This window comes from Crocodylus porosus, unplaced genomic scaffold (genome assembly GCF_001723895.1).
Source record: "Crocodylus porosus isolate Cpor-Errol unplaced genomic scaffold, CroPor_comp1, whole genome shotgun sequence".
Taxonomy (NCBI): domain Eukaryota; kingdom Metazoa; phylum Chordata; order Crocodylia; family Crocodylidae; genus Crocodylus; species Crocodylus porosus.
In genome coordinates, this window is record NW_017728948.1 from 31241696 (window position 1) to 31266961 (window position 25266).

Genomic DNA, 25266 nt, shown 5'->3' on the forward strand with positions numbered 1-25266 from the left:
CCAGCTGACTTCCTGCCCTTTGGGCAGGGGGCTGGACTCGATGATCTCCCGAGGTCCCTTCCAGCCCTAATGTCTATGAAATCTATGAAATCTAATGTGTTTAATATAATCAAAATTACTGATATTTTACATCTTTATTATACATGAAGTAAAAGGCAAGGCACCAAATGCAGGGGATAGACACCGGAAGAATAGACGAGGAAGCATAATGTTACAGCATAGAATTATCATTTAGCACTCACTTTTTTCATTTGTTCCATATTTGCTTGAATGAACCTTACAGCCTTCTGCCATTCACTCAGCATTAGCCTATAGGCAGGACATTTGCAATGATAATTTCGTGACATTTGTTTCAACTTGCCTAGCTATGTTGTTTTTTCCCTTTAACAGGAACTTTAATTAGTTTTAGATTTCTTATTTAAACTAAGGCAATGATGCAAACAAATGGTCAATGATCCATACAGAGTTTTATGTCACTGAAAATAAAACCACCACCTTTCTGCAGCTCACTGTGTTTTTTAATTATTTGCAATTCCATATGAGCTCAACCACAAAAGGTAGAAAAGTATTGAAAACAAACTTGGTCAGCTGTTTCCCAACATGGCCGTCCACACATTGCTGAAAACAGGATATAACAAATACAATATTGGATATAACAAGCATGATGGCACAGGGTCAAGTTTCCCTTCCTTCAGTTCCTGTTAACTTCATTACAACACCTTGTCTGTCACTACAGATAAAAAGTATAGTTGTCAAACCGTTGACAGGAAAATCATAGAGTATAATTTGTACTTCACCACTTAATACAAACAGCTTTTTAGCAAATTATTTTGATTGATAAAATTCTTCAACCTTAAGCCCAAGATCAGTGAAGAATGTATGATTTATAGGCAAGGATGTTGTTACTATTAAATCTTTATTTTCATATGAAAAGTCTTTGTTTCATTTTGGGTGATTGCTTTGCACCCAAAGTTTTCATTTAATGTAAACATATATTAGAGGTGTATTTAACTCTGCACCTGAGTAACTAATTCTGTGTTCTGCCAGGAGAGCCACCAGCAGAAGATAAAATTTTAAATAAATTATCGTTTCCCAAATAGCCTCTCTTCCCACTAGGTTAAATATGCATGGGAAGTATTCTGAATTAACTTTATGTGTGCAATCTGTTTATTACACAAGGACAGCGTTGAAAATTAGCAAACAAAAGTTACATAAAATAAAACCAAGAAAGAGAAGTCGCATGAAAGAGATAGGCTTACACTGTAAGACAATGGGACTTTGAAGCTTTGCCTACTTCAACAGTACAAAAAAAAAAATAATAATATCAATAAAGCAGCTATTTGGCAAAACAAGGGATAGTGTTTTTGGTGTTCTGTTTGAAAGAAATGTAGAATATTTTATCATTTTCAATGTTCTTATACTTTTGCTATTATGCAGTATTCTCATTTTCAACTTTCAAGAATTTCAAGGACAATAAATAAATTCAGAACTCCATATTACCATAGACACACTATACATAAAGGCATTAATCCAATTTCCCTCAATATAAAAGTACAGCATTAAAACTACAGGCCTTTGCGAAATACCATATAAAATCTCATTTATTGGACACTAGTGTTTTGAAGTAGCAACTCATTTATTTACTACTGGAGAGCACACAGGAAACCAGACTTCCTATGGTAAATCAGACAACATCATGAACTAAACCAGTGTCAGAATTGCAGAACTATTTGTAAACTTAATAACACAGGAACCTCAAAGTTTGGAAAGTATTCACTGTACATTGAGGGCCCCATTGACTCTTCATCTGCCCCACCCCCATTGTTCTCCTTACCATGTTGGGATACATAATGGAATCTTTCCCAGCCACCCTTCCAATGTTAAATCAGGGGATCAGGGTGTTTGCTATGTGCTGTCTATAGCCCAGGTGACAGCACCTGTCTAGCATACTTAATAGAGAATGGTTCCAGTCACCCTGCTGCTCTTTCGGTCACATGTCTATTGTCTCCCACAGAGGACTAGGAAAACAATCTGTGAGTCAGGATTAGCTACTTGAAAATTGTGAAAACATAGCCTGTGTCTTTACTCATGTGACAAAAATTCAACTAACCTCACTCGTAACTCAAAAATGCACCTTTGGGAAAATCTGTTTTGAATTTTTAAGATGCCTGGATTTTTTTTTTTTAAGTAATCTGTGCTGTTTAAATGGACTTTTTTTTATGCATGTATAAAAGAGAGAGAAAGAATCACCCTATTTTTGCAGAATGTCTATAAATTCAAAAAGGTCACCTTTGAACTATTTTAATATTAGAGTGTAAATAAGACAAGCTCCATTTGATTGCAGTTATGAAAAGGCAGACTTTATCAGTACTCAGCCACTTGAGTTTTATTACAACAACTGGTCCTCACCAGTAGTGAATGGAAGGTGAATAGGAACATGGGGCACTAACAGAAGTGACATTTTGTTGCACAATTGGCCCCCTGAAAGTGTTCTACAGAACAACTGCAGAATCTCACAACAAATTAACCTTTATTTAATGAGGGTTCAGATGAAGGTGCTCCAAAACGACCTATATTTAAAATTTTATGGTGGCACAAAGACACGAGGAAAGGCAACATCTGTTTTCACCCTCAGTCTGACTCTGAGGTGGGCTGGAATGGTGAGGATATTTGTTTGAAGGCTTTCTGAAGGATAGTATAAGAACATTTTTGTATGACAGGCCTAAGCATGATCTCAAGGTACCTATGCACTCATCCAGCCTTCTGATAATTAAAACAGTATAGCTGGCCAGCAGATCCTCATCCATCTGATGTGGTTTTAAAGCATACAGAAGTGCCAGAATGATTAGACAATAATTGTATCACAAGAAAATGCCCAAAAAGCAGTATGACACAAATATATTATCCAATACAAATGAATAAATAATAGACGTTTATCTCTAAGTGTTGAATTTGTATTTTGTTTAAGGGCCTGTGGATGTTAATATTCTCGCCAAATGTAGCCCCTGCTTATCAAATCCATGTAAAAATGATGGAACTTGTAACAATGATCCTGTTGACTTCTACAGATGTACCTGTCCTTATGGCTTTAAGGTATGTACTAGGTGAGCTAAAGAACTGAGCTAAGGAACATATACGTTTCATCATTCTTCCCAAATATTACAGGAGCTTTTCATGAACATCCAATGGTTGTCTTATTCTTGATTCTATCCCAGGGCCAAGACTGCGATATTCCAATTCATGCCTGCATCAGTAATCCTTGTCAACATGGTGGAACTTGCCATTTGAAGGAAGGAGAAAAAGATGGATTCTGGTAAGTGGCTTTTATCAGTAGAAACAAAAGAGAAGCCCTACTGAGTCTGAACCATTTGTTAAATTAGAAAAAGTGTAAAATCTTTTGGCCATTTAGTCTTATATCCCAAGGAATAATGAGGAGATTAATGAGGGCACAAAACCACAGTGATAGTCTTCAAGGACTTTGGAAATATTAGGAGAATGTCAGCATCCTCAGAAAGCTTAAAATGCTTTAAAACTTTTTTTTAACACTGTGATTAGTCAAAGCATATCAGGGCAAGACAGCACAGTGTTGACTCCATTATGCTAATTAATAGCTAGCTAGATCCCTGCTGAAAAAGTCTCACAATTCAGCTGTTGTTGTGTATATTACTTCAATGGACAGCATGTAAATGATAAAATGTAAATCCCAGTGAAACAGAAGATTAATGATTCATTTCAAACCCACCATGCCAGCAGATAAACATGCTGTGAGCATTTTTAATCTCAAGTTATTTAATCACACAGTACAATTACTCCAGATGTACTTCATGAATTATGAAATAAAGTTCTTTATTAAATGACTAATAATTCCACATAAGAATGCTAATCTACTCCTCAAGCTTGTTAAAATGCCACTTTAAAAAGAAACATTCTTTATCCTGCAACTCATTAAGAAATTACCCTTATTTTTTTAATCTAAATTCTACCAAAAGATAAGAATGCCTGCTATTAACAATTAACAATGTACATTTTAATATCATGCCACTGACATATTTTTTCTAACGTCAGAATTTGACCAGTGTCTTTTTTGAAAATGTGACTGGTTTCAAAGATCATTATATAACTATCATGATGGGTGCACCAGAAATATCATTGACATTTTTTATTATATATAAATATACTTTGTGCATATGTGTGTGAACAATTTGCATCCATTATTTGTTTTCATATACTATATCCTCATACAAAAAGGCATAGTAGCTTCTTCCCTGAAGATAAACCAGTGGTTTTCTTATTGTATATCTATGCATTTCACATAAAGGTCAATCCTACAAAAGTTTACATGAGTAAAGCTAGACATGCATATGATTTTGCAGGCTCAGGACCCTTTATGTAGGACTATTATACTCTGATATTGTCTGTGTTGAAAATCAAAGGAGTGCAACGTTCATGAGTAAATCTATGATATGAAGGCAACATGCACTCAGTTGTGGAAGACAAATTGCAAAGGAAGCATTTCATTTTTACATTGTAAGGGCATACCAAGTGAAAATCACTGTTTTATAATGTTAACATTTGAAAATACTTCTTTGTTACTTGTAAGACAGACCATTTCAGAATGTTTGTAAGATTGCTTGATCTCCCCAACTGAACTCAGGATAAGCAAATTTAATTTCTTTATTACAGGTGTGCTTGTGCAGATGGATTTGAAGGTGAAAACTGTGAAGTGAATGTTGATGACTGTGAAGATAATGACTGTGAAAATAATTCTACCTGTGTAGATGGAATAAATAACTACACGTGTCTTTGTCCACCTGAATACACAGGTAGGAATGTGAGGGAAAATATAGATAATTTAACAATTGTTAAATAATGCATCTCAGTAAAGCTGTAGAACTATATTTTATTATTTGTAGATTAATCTTGATTCCATTAAAGACCATGGAAGTTTTGCTATTATTTCCAATGGAATTGAGATTTCATCCTGTGTTTCTTTGCTTTTTGGTGGCTTATCAAAGTAGAGACTTACTGAAAACTTTTTGTGTTCATTTGCTGATTCCCTTATTAGTTAATAACTCTGTCATGGTTAGAAATAATGAAAATTAGCAAAAATGCAAGTTCATGCAGAAAAGATTCATTACTACTAATAGTCCAAGCCAGTCACCTTAGTGAAGAACAGCCAGGAAAGAAAAAAAACACAGGAACTGTGAATGTCTAAAATCAATCCTTTTTGCTTTCCATCTTCTACCTGTACAAAATATTAATTGAACAGTAAGATTACTTCTTGCTGCTTCAGAGCAGTGGTTGTTGCAGGACTTTACCTCTTCACTAAAGCATAATGGTGGCAAGAATACAATATTTCTTACCCTCCCTTCTCTTCTACCATACATGGACTCCCCGATAACTTTCTTATTGTTCATCTCAGTAAGCCGGAATCCAGGTCCAAACCATTGCTATTATCCACAAAGGACTATTCAGGACTCTTATATTGGGCTTAGTACTGTAGCTCTGTGGACTCCATGGCCCCAGTTAGAGAGTACAGATCCTGAAATTTGGTAACTTCATAGAACAGGAAGGAGAATCTTTTGTGTATTTGGATGTATAAGCTATCTGGGTCTTTGTACATGGCAAAAAATTGGCCTTTAAAGTAGCTTAAGTGCCTTTTTACACTGCTTTAATGGCATTGCTGTTTGCACGCTCGGCAGCATAGTCCACTTTAAATTACTTTGGTATGTAGCAAGATAAGACATCTTTGAGGTGTTTTACTTTGCTACCTAACGAAGTACAACAGTGCATGGGGCACTGGAAGCTTACTTGCTCAGGGCTTGGCAGGCCCCAGGCAGCTCAGGGGCTGTGAGACCTGGCGGCAGCCCATGCAGGCAGGCTCCACTAAAGAAGAAAAAAAGTGGTCTTTTTTTCTTCCTGGAGCCTGCCTGCCTGCCTGCCTGAGCTGTGGGGGGCTTGGTGTTTTCCTCCATGGCTGTGGAGGGGCTGGTGCTTCCCTCTGCGACTGTAGCGCCCCACAGGACCCCCCCGTGCCAGGTGCCAGCAGGTGGGTGCTGCCTGGGGTCCCCCACACAGCTCAGGGACTGCTCAGCCTGCTGGCAGCTCACCACACCCTCTCCTCCACTGCCAAAGAGGCAGGTACATCCATCCAGGTTTATCTTAAACCAGTTTTGGGTATTTTGAAAGGGGTGTACTGAACTTCAGTCATGTTACAGATTTAAACAGGTTTCCATTCACTTGTACCAATTTATTTGTTAGTTCTGTCTCTAGCCCTGGTGATCTGGTTTGAGGAAGGCAAGAGGAGCAGTGCTTGCTCCACTCCTCTGCTTCCTGTGAAGCAACAGGGAAAGACTTAACATCCCTATCCCAGGCCAGGATTTGGGGAACAAGTCCATTCCACTCAGTCTCAGTAATGGAGTGAAGACAGCACTAAATTAAAGCTCCCTGACATTTTCCCAAAGTGGGAAGCACTGGCTTGGGAAGGCCCGGGAGCTTTTCCCCTGGCTCTATTCTTCCTGATCCCCAGGGGGAGTTAAGCCAGGACAAAGAATACAGACATTCTGTCTCCCATGAGAATTTTTTCTGGGAACAATTTAACCCTGGTTGTTCATAGGTTATTTTTCTCCTAGAGTGGTCATTTTTGCTGTGGGAGAAAAAGCTTGAAAGTCTATACGCATTTAGTTTCTACTAGGAGACCAAAAAGGGAAGTGAATTGCAGAAATAAAGGCCATACCCAAAATATAGCTATTCATCTTTTGTTTAAGCCATGGAATTCTAGCTTGACTGCCACAATCCCTTGACTATTTTAAGGTTTAAACCAAGACTTGGAGCTTGCAATTTGTAAACCTTGTCTCAAAATAAGGGTGGGTCACAGTGCACAGTTGTAAGAAATGTCAGTTAATCTGATAACTGCATTCCTACACCAGCTGCAATTTCACAATGTCTGGATGGCATGACCCCACATAGAGTGAATGAAAGCAACTGAATGAGTACATTTATATAGTGACAAGGGCCATATCTGAAAGAAAAAGACACAGTCATCGGTTTAAGTACATGTTTCTCCTGTAACTATTTCCTCACTTTTACCTGAGTGGAGTCTCAGCCAGCTAGCCATTACCAATTGTACAATCTCTTAGACACTGGGTAAGTCATTTAACAATGGGGGAGAGGGTGAGATAGAACTAGCTGGATGTTGTGAGCACACTGAAGTCATTGCAACCCCTTCCTCTTAGCTTTCCCAGAGGTTTTATGAGCCCATTGAACGTGTTGAGAACTCATTTTTATGATCTTTCTTCTCCTGGCAACTTTGTAACATATGTGCTTGTTTGTTCTATGGCTTTGGTCTCAGGCCTTCTGTCTAGATAGGATGGATAGCCATAGTCAAAAACCTTTTGGATCAGGAACATCACAGGGCCATGATTATTTTTGGTTAGGAGGAACACCAGACTAAAGTTTGTTTTTTATACAATAGCATAAAATTGTTGTTTGGCTATATTTGCATCATTTCTATATTATTTTGTGTAAGAACCTTTAGTGCTAGGGAGATGTTGAAATAGACCGGGGAAAACAAACTCTTGGCACTGTGTTTTTAGTTTGATGTCTACATCATAGATGTGTTCATTTTTAGTCCTGAAACAAAACACTGGAAAGAATGTACATTTAAAAAAAAAAAAAAAAAGGCAAGCTGTATCTGGGGAAATGTCAATTTTTTTTTCTGTGAAGGACCTAATACTGTCCTTGAATCCTTGTACAGCAAAAATTTATCCTAATGTACTGTGAACCAAATTTCTGTTCTTGGTAGCTTTAAATGCATTGAATTTAAAGAGTATGATACAAATTTAAAAATATACCTCAACCTTCCAGTGCCTTAAACCCTGAGGGCCAGTTTCTGGACTCAAATACCGGTATGCATATGTGGGGGTGGACATTCTCAAATCAGTTGCCATAATTCCAACCTGTGTACCCTAGCTGATTTTTTAAAGACATCTGACAGTGAGGATCATGTAAGAGGTGTGATAGAAAAGTTTTGTGATCAATGATACATTTTTCACATTGCTCATATTTTTTAATAATCTAACTCATTAGCAGCACACACAAAAGAGACATCTTAAATATGTTACAGACTTTGATAGTATTCCGGCAACTGTATTCCTAAAAATCAATTAAAGTGAATAATTATGAAATTCAGGAGTCAGATCCTTGTACCATAGACTTTAATAAATAATACCCACCCGTATTAACAGAGGATCTGTAAATAACCCTGTCCACCTTTTGGTAGGTTGATGGGGAGAGTAGCTTAGCTTACATTTTTACATGTACGTTCGTTTTAGGACCTAAGGTTCTTATTCTGTTTTTAGCCCTTCTTGTATTTGTCTCTATTCAGGATTTCATAGTACCTGGTAACTGAATGTAAAACTGCACCCTACTAGAATAGTTTTTTACATGCCTGGCTTTCTAAAGGTGTGGTTTAATGTTTCTACTGCACAGGATAAAGAAAATTTGGTTAGAAATTGGCAATCCTAATTGTAAATCATTCATTCTTAAAGTTTAATTTTGGCACATAGTGGGCCTGACAGAATCTAAAACTTACCTCTAAAAAGAGGAGTTTCTGCTAAGAGGTAAAATTTCAAAACATGTCAAAGACTGTTTGATGCCAAAACTTATCATCATTTGGCTCTACCCACACCATTATGAAAATTGATAGCTTTTTCTAACAGTTGTTTTCATTTTTTTTTTTTAATGTGGCTTGTAATTTTTAGGGGCTTTTTTTGTATGGTCAGAATTGGATATCCTGTGTTCAGATTATGCCTGTCTATTAACATTACCATTACAATACCAAAAACCAGTGTGGCATGTGCTCTGTACTATAAACTCTCTTAAGATTTCAGAAGTTAACTGTGAAACCAACAGTAAGCATATTGGCTCTGCAAAGGTCCAGAGTTGGTGATAGACTTTGAGAAGTAAAACACCTATAAAATTCTTCATATTATGTCCTGCCCTATTTAACTTTGCTGTGTCCTCTTAACATCATCTCCCTTTTCTTCACCTTGAAATCTAGTGAATGTGAGATCATTACTTGTACATCCTATAGATTAAAGTTGATCATTTCTCTTGCTCATTACCATCAGCCATTAAATCATAGTCAGTACCTGGTCCAGCAGTTGAATTCTTTCAATTCCGACAAAGGCATATACTTCTTACCTTGTTTGTTTGTTTTGCTCTGCGGTAGGAAAAATTTTGAGCTTGCTTCACTATGCTATGTCAACCACTCTGCTGCTGTAGCTGTGCATTAGCTTAATGTGCTCTGCTGTTGTATTACAATGTAAAAAGTCTCTTGTCTCTTCTGTCTTTGTCGCTGCAAGCTGCTAATCTGAATGAAGTGGAAAAAGGTCAGTTGTCTTTTAAGCCTATTTTCACTTATTTTGGTTTCTCGCTTTCCTTTCCCTTAGGTACATGGATGAGAGTTTTTACACTTGGTCAAATTATATAGGTAACATGTAAGGAGATTACGCTACACGCTCAGATCAGGTGTTTCAATCTTGTTTGGTATTCATGTGTCAAATTCTGCTAAAGATTCAGATCTTTGCACAAAAAACAATCATACAAGAACAGACCATTAATACTGTATGCATTGTCTTATTCAAACATGGTAAAACTTAAGCAGCAACTCAAGGAACCAATAAAAATGGCCTATGCTGGAGTTGGTTTCCTATTGTACCCAGTAAGGACTAAGTGCTATTTGAGTTCAGTTCTAATTTATTCTATATTAGAATGCAGCACTAATTTATTTTCTTACCTAAATTGTGCTGCTAAAATTAGACTATGATATAAAATAGCGAGCCTCCTGTTCATCATTTTAATGACCATGTGTTATGGCACATAATAGTATCTAAAAGTCACACTCTGATTTGTTACATTATGGGAAGGTATATATTCTTAATTTTAAGTATCCCGCTATTTTGGGTTTCTCTGGAAAGATCATTGTCATTAAGACCTGGGATTATTGTTTAAGGTTTTTCTTTTCTATGTTTATTTTCCCCAGGGAAAAATCTGTCATTTGAGTAGTGGATGGTGGCTACTTCCCCCTTAGAATCATGTTTATATAGTTACATATTGAAGGAGTTTGGGAAATACATGCCAGTCTTAATAGGTTATATTGTATTTTTCTTCCCGTTCACTTGATAAACATAAAAAAATTATAAAACAAATAATATGGAACCAGTAACTGAAGACATTCTGATCAGCTACTTGAATTACACGTTTAGACCATTTTCTAACATTGGCATTTGACCTTTATTACTTAAATGCTGAACATAACCCTGTTTCCTCTTCCTTATGTCCTCCACTTTCCCAGCACGCTGTCCCTTCCCTCCATCACAACAAACCCTTTTAGACAATAGGAAAAGGTAGAATTATGCATTCAGAATCTGTTATATGATTTCAGAATTCAGTGCTACAAATTGCTGGGAATGGCTTACTAAAAAGAAACCTAGAATGCTCATTATTGGGGGTTGTATGTGCTATTCTCAGATCCTGTGCTCTCCCCCTCCTCTGGTAGCTCATCACTATGATTACCTGTTAGGCTGGCATACACCCAGTTTGTTTTGTGGTAATTTCTTCATGTATCTTTAGGAAATTAGCTGTCATGAGAATACAACATCATGATTTGCAAATAAAGCTCGAGTCCTTGTATATTCTTACTTTTACTATTGTACCAAAGCCATGCTGATACACAGTACTGTAACAAGGAATTTTGGCGCCTGGGGCAAGCCCACAGTGGCAGCCCACCCTCACCCCACACACAGATTTAGGGGGCACATGCCCCCACCCCCCATGCTTGCTTAGGAGTACATGAAGTGGCAGGAGCTGCCCTCCCCCAGTCCCCACGCCACTCCGTATGAGTTGCTCATGGCTCTGTCTGTGTCCTGTCCTGACTTGGCAGCACCTGCTGGCATCCCTTCACTTTGGTGCCTGAGGTAGTCACCCTGCTCACCCCCTTGCTACAATACTGTTGAGATATTCATTAATATAAAGTTTTTAGTTGAAAGCTGCATTACAGATGTGTAAAGTAGTTTTATTTGTGTCTCATTTTCACTGAATTCTTCTAATAGGAATTAAACATGATTGGGATTTTCTTTCAGTAAATTACTGATGTTTCCTTTTAGTAATGAAAACTATAAAAGGGTGATTAGTGATTTTGAAATCCATAGATAACCAATAGTATTTAAAATATGGAGATGTTATGCATAGACTCTGGTCTCCACTTCTAGCTGGAGCAGATGTTATTATGATGTAATAATGCTTGCTTCTAGTTGAAATGTTGTTTTATGAGAGATTAAGAGGGCAGGGGAGAAATCTGATCAGAAATAGAGTAATTGTAAATGTATGAAACAAGTCTGAAAAACATAATATACTGTAATTATTGATTCGGCTGGGAGCAAAAACACACAACAAATTATCATAAACTCAGGAGATGTAAACTCAGGCTGAAGATGAGATTTAAGCAGCTGTACAGAAATGTGAGACATATTTAGGCTGTTTAGCTAACTAGTATAACATGAAAGTCTTTTCAGCTGTGCATAAAATGGAACTAGAATGCCAATTTATTTCCTGCAGGCATGTTTGCAAATGCAATGAAAAGGAATGTAATATAAATTAAATGCTTCAGTCATTGTAAGGAAACACCATACAAAAATTATATAGAACCTATTTTACATTATTTTGCAAATGATAGTATTTATACATACTTTTTGTTAAAATGATGAGTCAAACCATGTTTGAATAATTCAGAGTACCATTCAAATCTGGAAGTTAAATTAGGCATGTGATTAAACACATAAGCAATCCCATTTAAGACTGCTTCACATCAAATTATATGCCTTATTATTCTATTGAATTGGGGCTTTGGTATTGTGACAAGAAGTATTGAAAATATTATGATTTATGGAGAAAATGGAGAGGGATACTTTTAGTACCTTCATTTTGTGTTGCTCGTAATAATTTTTTTCCATTTATTGTAACTTATTTCAAATATTTCAAATGTAATGTAACTTATTATTTCTAAAGTTAATTAATTTCTACTCTGCTGAAGGGCCCAATCCTAAGAACACACCCATAGCAGGAATGAGCTTCAGGGGTGGCTGTAGTGCCCCCCAGTAGCCACACAGCTCCTATCCCACTCCAGCTCCCTGGGTCCCCTATCTTTTCTCTCGTCTGCCATGCCTTGATGTAGTTAGTTGTTCTGTGAAAAGGGAGTCTGCTGTAGTGTCCCAAAGTGAGCCCTCATCTGTCTTTCTGCTAGCAGGTCCCTCCTGGACTCTGTTAGTTTCAGTTTCACCTGTTATGCTATGTGGGCCCTCCTGGCTTGCTCATGCCCCAAGGCATCTATTGCCATAAGGGCTATTTGTGCCCTCCTTCCACCTCTACAGCTACACCCATGCCTTCCAGATGTTATCCATCAATCACTCTCAGGTTAGGCCTCCTTAGGCCTCTCCACCCTTGTTGGGGCCTCAACCTTCCTGGTCTCCACCCCTTTCTTCTAACTAGCCCCTTTAACCTAGGCCCACTGCACTAAATCTGACTCCAGGCCTCCCTATCTCACCTCTTTTCTAGGCTCTAGGACCCTGGCCCTGGTCTGACACCCTTTCTGGGCTATGGGCCCCTAGCCCTCCTGGCTTCAGGTCAACTTTATTGTCTCTATTGGCTTTGACCCTCTTGGTCTCTACGTGTCTGTGTCTTGAGCTCCAGCTGCTAGCAGGCTCAAAATACCTCATGTCCCTCAGGTACCCCTGTGACTTCTGCCCAGGACCTGGCAGGACTCAGATACCCTTGGGTGTGCCCCTTGGGTGTGCTCCATGGCCCACAGACTTCCCCCACTGGTCACACTTGGTCCTCCAGTTTGAACATGAAACCAAAATATGGCTGGTGACTCTCCAGCCCCCCACAGGGGTTTTCACTGTGGGCCTGATGATCAGGCTGCCTTCAGGGAAGCTTACTGCTGCTACCCTTTCTGCCTTAACAATGTCCCTACTGCTCAAGCAGGGCTCTGCCCTATTGTCCTATTGCTAAAGCAGCTAACCCCACAATAGGCAGTCATGGCTTATGAGTCCCTGGCTGCCTGTTCCCTATTGAAGGCATAGTCCTTATGTGCTTTTATTGATGTTATTACTTTTAGCAATTAATAAGTAAGATCTAGATCTTATTTATTATCATGGAGCTTAGATGACTGGATTTAAACAATGCTATAAAATTTAAATAATAACATCTAGGGTTTGTATTTTAAAGAATTTTCATGGTCTGATTTTTCAGTGGTTTCAGTAATGTTAATATTCTGAGTGATAATCTGCCTCTTAATACTACTGAGAAGTCTTCTGTTTATAAAAAAACAACTGAAATTTAGAATTTTTTAATTACGTTTTTTAATATGGTAAATACTCAGATGCTTAAGGTTGATACAGTACCTACATATTCTGGAGCAAGTAAAACTGAACACTTCTTAATACGTGTAACACCAACATGTGCCTCTATTTCTGGGAGCAGACTAGTGGGGGCCAGACTGGGAAGGTTTATAGCCTGAATCAGCTCCTGCCTCCTTTAGGCTGTTCAGAGAACTCTAATGCAGGAGGAATCCACATGTGCCACAGCCCTTTCTGGGCCTGCTGTATACTAGGAGCATGGGGAAGTTTTACCTGGAAGCAGCAGCACCTGATTGAGAAGCACTGAGTTAAATTGAGGCAGCAGCAGCAGGAGTTCTCAATTAGGGAGCTGCCACATTTAAAAAAAAAAGTAGTAGAGAGGTTCCCTAACTGAAAGTTTGAGAATCACTGCTCTACATTAAACTTGTTTTTCAATGTACCCTAATTGTTCAGTTACCCAAAATAGCACTAGTAGTAGTTTAAATCCTTCTGAATGTGATTGCATTATCCCATATTATTTGCTGTATTTTTGTCCAGAAAACCTTGATATTTGATATTAAATAATCTCATTCAAATCATAAGCTTAAATTACAATGTGGAGAGGACATGGAGTTGAATACTCTGTCCACTCAAATAATAAAGGATCCCCTGTCATAAATGTGTTGTATAACAACCCATGTGTATGACATCCATGTTGTCTGACTGTTCCTAATTAAACAGTGGGATGTTTTCATAGAGAGATATATATATATTCCCCCACAGTTGACTTTTTTTAACCTAAATAATCTGTTCTCTATGATCTTCTAAATGACTTAGCCTTGAAGTTTAAAAATTATTGCATTACTAAGTAAAGAGTCAAAAAGCTTGAGGCAGAATCAATCCAATCTTTGCAGGTTAGTTTAAAATGCACAGATTAAATTGAAACAGAAGTGAACAGACATTTACCTTTGATTCAGGAAATGCAGCCACATACCTGCAGTAGCTCAGGCCAGAAGCCGGAGGGGCACTAGACTATGGTTCCCTGGCACATAGCCAGCATGAGCTGTATGTTCGCTTCTGCTTCCTGCTGCCCTACAAGGTCTCTAGGATTTGCATTCCAGAAATATAGCCGTAGGACTCTGCAGGGTTGTTCATCACTTCCTTTTCCTGCTTCCAGGTGTCTCTGGGATCTGTAGTCCACAGTTGCAGCCAGCAGTAAGTTTGAGAGGGGAGAGGGGTGTTCAATCCCCATTCCCTGGCCCCAGGCCCCAGCTGGAGTTTTCCTGGTGAGGGGGAGTCCTCACCCCTGCAGACTGGCTGCATCCCCAGCCAGGCCCTCTCCCTTCCCTGACCCACATCCCCTTGTCATCCAGTCCTCACTGTTCTAGGTAGGAAGCAGAGGGGTAGGGCCAGCCCTGCTGTCTGGAGCAGACAACACAACCCACCCCAGGGCTGAAAAGTATGCTGGGATGCTGGAGGACTGTGATTTAACTTGAACTGTGAACAGGTCTGGGACAAATTTCATAAACCAGTTTGACCCAAATCAGTTCTGTCTGATATTACATTTAACCTTGTTTATCATAAACCAGTTTCAGCCATTTTGAAACTGGTTTATATGCACTGAGCTTCTGTTCTGTTACAGGTTTAAATCAGTTTCTGATCACTTAAAATAGTTTATGTGTAACTTCTGTCCCTCACTCAAGACTCTAAAGATTCTTAGCGGTGAACTTCCAAAAGCCTAAGTTCGGATTCTATTCCATGTATAAATGAATGTTCATATCAAGAATTTATATGAAACATTGTTAAATAAGGTGGTGAATGCTGCATTCACAAGCATTCTCCTTTATTGAGAAGCATGACAGAAAAAGTCTTGAAATAAAATCCCTAAATTAAAGCATGAATATTAGGGCTGTGCAAAATTTCAGCAGCTGTTTCATTTTGGCCTGTTTCAGTGCCCTAAACACTGAATCCAAAACAAAATGGAAGGCTCCAAAACATCTCCGAAACAAAATGAAACCATCCAAAATGTTTCAGAAATGTTTTGGAGGTTTCAGAATGTTTTGGAGGCAAGCTTATGGGGAAACAGAAACTCAAAAGATGGAGGGGGAAGGGTTGGGGTGGGGAAGAACTCCTCTGATATTGACATCTGTAGCTAACCAGTGTCTGTGATCTGTCCCTGAAGTCCTTTTCAGTCCCAGTGCTCTGGGGGAGGGATGGCAGCCTGCTGTCATCCCATACACAGATCTGGGGGCCTACATCCCCCGGGAGGAGTCTGGCACAGCCCCACAGTACTCCTAGCGGATGTGGGCCCCTGGATCTGCATATGGTGTTATTGCTGGCTGGGGCCAGGGCCTGCACCTGAGTCTGCTTGGTGTAGTATATGCCGAGCACTGGAAAGAACCCAGTGCTGGTGCTGGCAGCAGTTGGTAGTGGCAGCCTGCTGTCATCCCATGCACAGATCTGGGGGCCCACATCCCCCGGGAGGAGTCCGGCACAGCCCTGCTTTTAAAGTGCCAGGAGGCTGGGGCTGAGTGGGAGATGGGGCTGGGCAGGGCAGCCATGGGGGCTTCCCCCTGCCTGGGGAGAGGCAGGCATAGCCAGAGGAGCTGCCCTGCTGTGCTTGCCTCTCCCTGCCTGATCTGAATCTCCAAATCAGCCCTGAAACAGATTTGGCCAGATAGAAACAGAACAGTGATCCAGAACACCAAAACGAATCACTGTCCTCTGAAACTGAAATGAAACATAGCCATTTCGCATAGTTCTCATATGTAAGTTATCAACACTGTCATAGTTATAATGTTTTTATATACCAAAGAAAAATGCATTGGAATCCAGTGTAGATGATGACTCATTATCCCAGGTCGCTGCTGCAGTCGGCTGTAGGAAAGGTGGTAATAATTGTCCCAAATAACTGTGGAAAACTACACCAATGGGAATCCACCAGTGTATTTTTTACAGTTCTTTTTATGGGAGTTACATTATGCTTCTGCTCTGTTTAAACATGCTGCAACCCCAAGCTTTCAGGTAACTCTCCAACTTCTTTCTCCTTCTCAGTAAAACTAAAAAGCATAACAGTGTACCTTTGCAAGTCTGTCATGAATTTCATTTTCATCACTTATTAATTTAATTAATTAAAAATGGTTACATTGTATTTATTTTTCTTCTTTTTTTCAACTTAATATGCTAAAAGTGCATCTTGTTTCACCAGTTAGATTCTGAAAATTCTTCTATCTAAACAGAGCATTGCTAAATTTAGGACAGTTGTATTGTAAGTCCCTGCAGCATGCTGCTTCAAAAACACTGGTGAGGCTGTGCAAGCAATTAAAGACCTTGTGCATCTCTATTTATTTTTACTTCCACGTCCCTCACCTTCCTCCCCGCTCGCCCCCTGCCATTATATACATCCATGCACAAATAGAGCATCAGGTGTGCAAGGATTTTTTTGAAAATTTGGCCACGATTTGCTTCATTTGTTTGGAAATCCTTTGTGAGTGCTGCTTCATTTACCAGACACGCACCGTTTACCCTAAACCAGACTTTGTTCATAAGTTCTTTACTGAGCTGCTTTACTATTCTGGCCACACAACTTCTCATTTTTTTGCTGTTATCCAGTATTTCCCTTCCTGGCGATGCTTTAAAGAATTGTTGAATTGAATGTTTCCTCTGTGGATGGACTTCCTGCTTTATTTAATAAAATTTATTGAAAGAAATTTTGCAGTTTAGTCGAAAGAGGGATTTATTTTGTTTTGTTTAATTGCAAATGCAAGGCAATTCTTCCTCTTTTCAAGCTCCCAAGGTGTCATCCCTTTAAGTCAACCAGATTTAGAATATAGTTTGGCTGGGCAGAGGTTGATATCCCCACCAGCAAAACATCTATAATTTTTGCAAAGCTTCCAAAGGCTCTCAGATATGGTTGCTAATGTCTCCACACAATATGGAAGCAGTTGGCTGAATTTGCTAGAAAAGTTGTGTTGATTTTACATTTTGCAGTTTGCAGATATGGCTTTATGGACATTTCAGTTTTCCCGATATGGAAGTGAGTTGGATCCTTGTCTAATAAGGAGCAATTTAGACAAGGATGATCCCAATTTAAGAAGAGATTTGGATAAAATGACCCCTTTGGAACAACTGCACGCCTATTTTTGTATAATTTCTATGGTACTATAAACCTAGTGGCATCCCTCAATGCCCCCCCAGCAATCCTCCCTCCAGCTCAATATACTATATATCAGAACCAGGAATACCAGGAGGATTCCACAGAGTTAACTAATGTGTAGCACGTTTGACAGGAAATTTTGCATGTCAATGTTAGTGATAAAACCGGTTGGAGTACAACAATCTGCCCATAAGAACAACTAGTACAGGTTCAGTAAAGCAGACAATGATTATTGTACGTCAGTGCCAGTTCAGGTTTTATCTACACATCATGACATTTTGCCATTGAAATAGTTCTGAAAGTAGGAAGTACATTTCAGCGGTATAAGGTGTGGCTGTGTTGGTCTAAGGACATAAGAAGATAAAGTTCTTTCGGTAAATCTGCTATCTTTCATTAGACCAGCAAGCTTTCGAGTACAAATACCCTTTGTCAGGCTAAGGAAGTGTCTGTGCACTCCACTGCACATTTTTTTGTGATGCTTACTGTGAAGTAGCCTAATAACTGTGCGATAGCATATTAACACAGTTTTTGATCGGCATGCTACTGAGTGTATTATTAGGCTACTGTGCAGTCAGCTTTTTGTGTAGATGCACCCACTATATCTTGGCCATATGTTGTATGAAAAATTGCTTCCTTTTACCATTTGTTTATTTCATCACCAGTCCTTCGGGGGGGAAAAGGGATCTGTTTTTGGTTTTGTTTCAATGCTGTAATGCTGTGGAATATGTTTGAACTATGTTCAGTTACCATCATTTGTTGACTAAATAATATTATTGATGATTTCCCAGAGGACCATTGACCAGTCTGTGCCTAATGATCACTGAATTATTAACTCATAGCACATTTTGTCAGGACTCTGTGGCATGGATGGCCTGTTTGGTTAAGACACTGCAGTTCTACAGGAAAAGGGTAGTATTAGCTGACTGGTAGTGCAGTGCCAGTGTTCTTTGGAAACCTTTGTATAGCATCTGTCTGGAACCTGTTGACATGAATTTTCTGATGGCTAGGTCTGGATTGGCACAGCTATGTATTGAACATTATGTGTATGAATTTTCTTAGCTATTAACCCAGTACTCCAAGGTGAATACTACTAACACCTCAGTTGGGGCAGTATTTTAATAAAAAGTTGTTAATCTTGAATTGAAAAAAACAAGCTGTTTAACAACAGATGGTTGAGCAGTTTACAAGCTGGTGATGTGCTTCTTTTTTTCCACTTGGCTAAGTCATGTATGCTTTCTTTTGAACAGCAAAAAAATGTTGGCCATTCTTTAATTTTCACTTGCTGTTAATCTGTGAGCTGCTGCTTAATTTTTTTAATAGTTTGGTTTTCCTTTCAATTTAGAGAACAACTCTGTTAATATTTAACTTCACCAAGCAGAGACTAGGGTAGCAGATAAAATTAGGTCTAATGTTCTTGATATGCAGCCTTTCATATTGTCAGAGACAGATACTCTTGCTGTGAGACTAAGCCATATGTGTGTTCTGCTCCTCTTCTTGTCTCGTGTTCCAGTCCTGTTGGTTCTCTCTCCTTCTCCTTCAATGTATACATCCATTAACAATTACAGAAAGAGTCATAAGCCATTATAGTCTTCTGGCAGTTGCCTTTCTATATGGGCTGTTTCTGAAGCTTGTTGCACCCAGGAGACACGATGGGAAAGAGACAATAAGCACACAAATGGAGAACTGGGGATCAGAGTATTATACCAGCTTCTCCACATTCTTGCAGCAAAGGAGCGCTGCCTCAGTGGTGATGGATTTTTAGAATCCCCTGACTCGTTCCCGTCTCTTCCCTTCAGTATCCACTGCTACTGCTTCTGTGATTACTCTGTCCTTCTTGCTAACTGGAGCAAAAGGCAAGGGGCACCCTTGCTAACTCAGGGCCTCCCTTATGGGCTTCTGAACACTGTACTGCAACTAGCTGTTTATTTTGAAATGGAAAACATTTTTAAATGTAAGAAATAACATGTATATTGCTTGATAAGTGAGTGACTTTGAACTGGGGAAGCTGTTTTCCTACGAATAGCAGAAAAAAATCAGAATGTGCAGCAATATTAATTTATTACTATTCAGGTATAGAATGTATTTAGATGTTAAAAGTTAAAATCACAGACGCTGTTTGACTGTAATAAGAGCTGAAATCAAGCCAACCATTGTCAAGGGCCTGCAGTATTCTCACTGAGTTGACAATGTATATTGTGTTGCAGGTGAGCTGTGTGAAGAGAAATTAGATTTCTGTGCCCAAGACCTGAACCCTTGTCAACATGAATCAAAGTGCATCTTGACATCCAAGGGATACAAGTAAGCCTAAACTGTTGCCATAGTACAACAAAGACTGTATTTTTGTCATTCTCTTATCCTATTCAATTTCTTTGTTGTTTTCAGTGCGAGTAAATGAATAGCCATAGTATATGTAAATGTATACAAGGGACTGAACAGACACATTTGTTTTCATGTAGACCTATGTATTAAGATACAGATTCTCTATTGAATCTGGAAGTCTTTAGCAATGCCCTTAGCAGTGTAGATTAAATTGAAACAATGAAGAATAAATAATTTTCTTTCTTCTCTGTGATAATACACAATCCTTCTGGTAGTCAGGACTATGAAAAGAATAATGAATTTAAATTAAAGTGGGATTATTGTACTGCTCTGTGTGTAGTAATTGCAAAACAGGTTATTTGTAAAACACATTATAAAGTAAGGAAGTTCATCACTAGGAAGACTAATCTTTAATTACATGACATCCTTATTATGGTTAATTACTATGTACGCTTTAAAAAGTGTTTCTAATAGAATTTAGATTAGTAAATTTAAGAAATGTACTGCTTTCCACTACCGTTCATGAGCACCTATTTTGTATGCTGTATTTATTGTGCCAAAATTAGCTTATAGTATTAAAATTGCCACCCTCCTACCTTTTACATGATAGTTTATTTTAAAAGTGGCATACTTTATTTGAAAATATTCAAAAGTACATACAGAAAATCTGAGAGTTTAAACAGGAGCATGCTACTAGAGTTGTTTTGATAAAAATTGTTGTGTACCATATTGATTTTCTTATTGCTATATCAGTAAAACTAGTATTGTTCATTGTATTTTACTGCACAGTTAATAAATCTTTCATATTACATTTTGAGATTTTAAATCAGAAAATGATACATGCACTAGCTGCGCATGCATGATCTCACTTACTCAGCTTTTTAGCGTTTTAATAGTGCTATATATTGTTTTTTTCCCATCATTTATTTATCACTTTTGTTTGACAAAACCAGAGAAACATTTTATCCATGTGCTTAAAAAGTTATGTAGATATTTAAATTTATACTTTGTGCTTTCAAATGACTTTTAGGCATTAGAAGTCTGAGACTATCAGCAAAATCACTAATGTGATCACTAGATCTGATACAGTTAATAAGGACTTTAACAGTAAAAAAAATGTAAGATTAAGTTTTAGAAAGGAGCTTTGGTGAAAGTATGTATTGTAATTTTTTCGCTTTGATTTTTCAGATCATTCTTAGTTTTCTCTCAATTTAGCTTATTCCGTTTTCCTTGGAGAAATCTCATTAACATTAGGGATTAATATTGCATGGACAAAGAACTGCTGTTAACCACTTTTAAATCAGTGATATTGGATGGGGGAGGAGTTTGTTACTATAAAATAAAAGATAATTGTAGTGAGACCAGAGTAAGTTAATAGGATACTAAGCTGTTTCTTTTCAATTTTGTTAGTTGAAATTTAAATGAAAAAACAGTTTCTTTTGATCACTCTCACAGTACAGAGTTATTCCATTTATTATTATGCACTAACAGACAAACAATATACTACACTTGACTACAAATACAAAATACGATTTGTCCTGACCCACTAACCTGGATCAACATATTTGCTTATTGGTAGTGAGTGTACATTACTCATAAATTCCAAAGAGAACTTTCAGAGTGATTCAGGGTGGCCTCAGGACTAAAACAATGAATATTTGATACAATATCAGAAAATCAGTGAGCACAATGTGAGAGGCAAACCTATATTCATTACCACACCAGAGTCTACATGTAAAGTGATTAATCATATATATAGTCTTTCAACACCTCACTAAAGTTATATTTTAATACCACATTTCTATTGAACTGTAACTTGAAAATAAAAAGAGATCTTCTATCTTTTCCACTAACTGGAGATGCATGTAGTAAATAGTTAAAAATGTATTAATTCTTTGGCATTTCTTAAGTGCATTGTTTTATTAAAAAAGGCATAGAGACAACAATTGTGCTTTCCTGTTTAATAGATGTGACTGCACACCTGGATATATAGGTGAGCATTGTGATATTGACTTTGATGACTGCCAAGACAACAAGTGTAAAAATGGAGCCCAGTGCACTGATGCAGTAAATGGATATACTTGTATATGCCCAGAAGGATACAGGTGAGAGACACTTGAGAGAGGACAAATATATCTATGCTTTGCAGGCTAGAGATGATTTCCTCTAAAGTACTGGCTTTTATATTTATCTTTAGTGGCCTCTTTTGTGAGTTTTCACCACCAATGGTTCTACCTCGCACCAGTCCTTGTGATAATTATGAGTGTCAGAATGGAGCCCAGTGCATCATAAAAGGAAATGAACCAATTTGTCAGTGTTTGTCAGGTTATCAGGGAGAGAAATGTGAAAAGCTGGTCAGCATAAACTTTGTGAACAAAGAATCCTACCTACAAATTCCTTCAGCCAAGATCCGTCCCCAGACCAATATCACGCTGCAGGTAAGATGGAGTACAGTAGCTCTTACTGAACTAGTTTTTGTTATTTTCTTTTCTGTACACAAGTGCAAGTTAGCTTGGATCAAAGTTATTATATACAAAAATAAGTAAAACAAAAGTTTGCATTAGGTCATTTGAACTTTAGACCTTCTCTACAGAGAGCTCGTAGAGCCATTTAGAGAAATTTCTATTATCTTTACAACTGATTTAATTACTGGTAGAAAAAAAAATCATTACCCATAATTAAGAGTTTTAGAAGAAAAAAAGAAGTATTACTAATAAGGATACAACTGGTCATGGAATTAATTTTACATTTTAGTTTTATTTGGAATACACATTTATGTTTAGATGCATTTACTTTTTCATCAGATTGCTACAGATGAAGACAGTGGCATCCTTTTGTACAAAGGTGACAAAGATCACATAGCAATGGAATTGTACCGTGGTCGAGTGAGGGTCAGTTATGACACAGGATTGTATCCAGCATCTGCCATTTACAGGTGAGCCAAAGGGAATATTTTTTGACAAAACATAATGTCAAACTTTATGAAATTGAAATGCTGTAACTGAAACACATGATTTGAATAGGAAAAATTTCTGTAGGGGCTATAGATTTTCCTAATTTGAAGCTAAGTAAAAGACAGATTTCAGCAGGATATTTACAGTTCTGTTTTATTAGAACACACACTTAGCCTTTCCTCTTACTTTCCCCAGAAAGAATTACCAAGCCTATAGCATATTCAAAAGTGCACAAATTACTGAATCTGTGTAGACAAGAGTGAAATCACAATTCTTCTGTTTTCTCCATGTCTAATAGTCCTTACTTGTGGTACTTTCCCCATCAAGAGCAACTAGAGGAAAAGGGGAGATAAGACCAACCCTGAACAAAATCTCCACTCTGCCTCCAAACCTGTACAGAGGCAGATTGCATACCTCCTTTAGGCAGAAATCTTGCATGGGATTTTTAGGTTTTAAATTCAATTTCTCTCACTTTTATCGGTGTTGTTTTTGTTCATGAAGGAACTACCATCAAAAACATCATCTTCTGAATTTCTAAGAAACATTAATGGAGGAATGCTTTGCCCCCATCTTTACTCCAAATTCATGGAGCTGGCCAGTTGAAGTAAAAGGCCAAGAGGGGTGCAGACAGAAGTGATGTAATCCAGTCCCTGAAAGCCCCATGTTACAGCTGTGTCGCAGCACACATGCACAGCTGCTGAGCACTTTTAAAATGGCTGATGGCATGAAACATTAAACCTGGTTAAGTCAGGTATTACATTAAGGCACTCAGAAGCAGAGCACCAGAACTTGTATTCCCTCCACAGTTATTTTTTTACACAGTTACATTTTTTACATGCCCAGCCCTATCCCCCTGGATGTCAAGGGGAAAGAGGGGGAGCTGCCCTCCACCTCCCCCAACTACTTCTGTTGAGGTATTGGGGGAAGCTGTGTCGTGGTTAAATCAGGGCTGGCTCTGTTCCACCCTGCCCCACAGCTTTGGCCATTCAGTACCTGGGAGCTCCATGCTGGCCATTCCTGGCTGCTGAATGGCCAGACCTGAGGGGGAGGGGGAGGGAATGGAGCCACCTCATCATAGAGGCCTGACCCATCTCCCTCCAGTGCCGCAATCAGGGTACCTGGGGAGGAGGGACACGAGGTGAGGGGGCCCCATTCCTCGTGTCATCTCCCCCTCACCAGTTCTGGCTGGAAACTCCCTCTCCTCTCCCCTCCCCCTCCCTTACTGACAGCCCAGGAGCCTGGGTGGGGAGGCAAGGCTGAAAAAAGGGGCAGTTCAGCAATGTCCTGGGAGGCTGCTGGAGCACACCACCTGCTGGCCTGGGATGGCACAGGCTGGTTCCAGCCTCCTCTTCCTCACCCACCCCCCCGCCCACAAGTTAGAGACATTGCCCAGTATCCCATCTCTAACTGAGGATCTCTAACTCGTGGCACTTTATGTAAAGTACCCTGAGTAAAGAGTGGGGCCCTAACATCTGCCTGCACTCGAGATGTCATCATTGCTTGATTCCAACTGCTACAATGTGGAAAATTCTCAGAGGCAAAGGTGAAGATCCCAGCTGGTTCTTAAGCTAGGCCCATACCAAACCAATTCATCACATTAGGGGGAATTTCTCCCTGCTTAGACCAGGCAAACAACCAGCAGCTTGAAATCCTAGATAAGATTTTCAAAGCCCTTTTCCTAACACAATGGCCCAAATCCAACTCAACTTTTAGAAAGATCAGTAGGACTAAGGTAGCTTACTTTAGATGTATACATAGCATTTTATTAATTTTAGCAGCATATTAATTTTAGATCCTACATCTTCCCCAGGAGACTTGTAACTCTCTGTAAGTCACAAAAATGGCGAAAGAGAAGAAAGAACAGAACGCTTGCAGCTTTTATCTTTGTAGCCTAGTGGTTAGGTAACTTGCCCAGAGAGGTGAAAACAAGTTATAGGTCCTTCTCACTCAGAGAGCATTTGAACCTATGACTGGTTGCAGACATTAAAAAAAAAAAAAAAAAGAAATGTGCTTTATTGGAAAAAGCAGTGCATTGATTCAGCCTGGTTCTGCAGTGTGTGTATAGATTGGTTGCTTCAGCGGGGCTTTTTGAGACTTTTATCAAATGCTGAATCAGTCGGTTATTAGATAAAAGTGCCAAAAGGCCCCACTAAAACACTTGATCTCTACAAATGTCAGGTGAGCCTGGTCCAACTAATGTGCTGCCTCTTCTGAGCATGTGCTGGGCTCGGTGCAGGAGCGCGCCAAGTTTAAAATGAAGTGCTGTTTGTTTGTTTTGGTTTTTTTAATATCTGTAAGCAGCCTATATGTATATCCCAACTTCAGCAGCTCTTCTGTGTTCCTGTCAGCAGAAAAGTTAATCATGGCTTTTCTGAGAATAATATTTCAGGGACTTACACAAAAGGTACGTGTCTTTTTGGGGGAGCGGGATTACTGCTGT

The 25266-nt window shown here is 38.7% G+C and overlaps 1 protein-coding gene across 3 annotated transcripts in view; it reads left to right on the plus strand.

Annotated features, from left to right (window-relative positions):
• SLIT2 (slit guidance ligand 2) overlaps positions 1–25266 on the plus strand; it is a 446646-nt gene that overhangs the window by 401446 nt on the left and 19934 nt on the right. For all 3 annotated transcript variants that reach the window (XM_019552853.1, XM_019552854.1, XM_019552852.1), the window contains 7 exons: positions 2969–3093; positions 3216–3313; positions 4684–4823; positions 19758–19851; positions 21840–21977; positions 22070–22310; positions 22677–22807. In XM_019552853.1, the coding sequence (XP_019408398.1) occupies positions 2969–3093; positions 3216–3313; positions 4684–4823; positions 19758–19851; positions 21840–21977; positions 22070–22310; positions 22677–22807 (967 nt within the window). The remainder of the gene's footprint in view (positions 1–2968; positions 3094–3215; positions 3314–4683; positions 4824–19757; positions 19852–21839; positions 21978–22069; positions 22311–22676; positions 22808–25266) is intronic.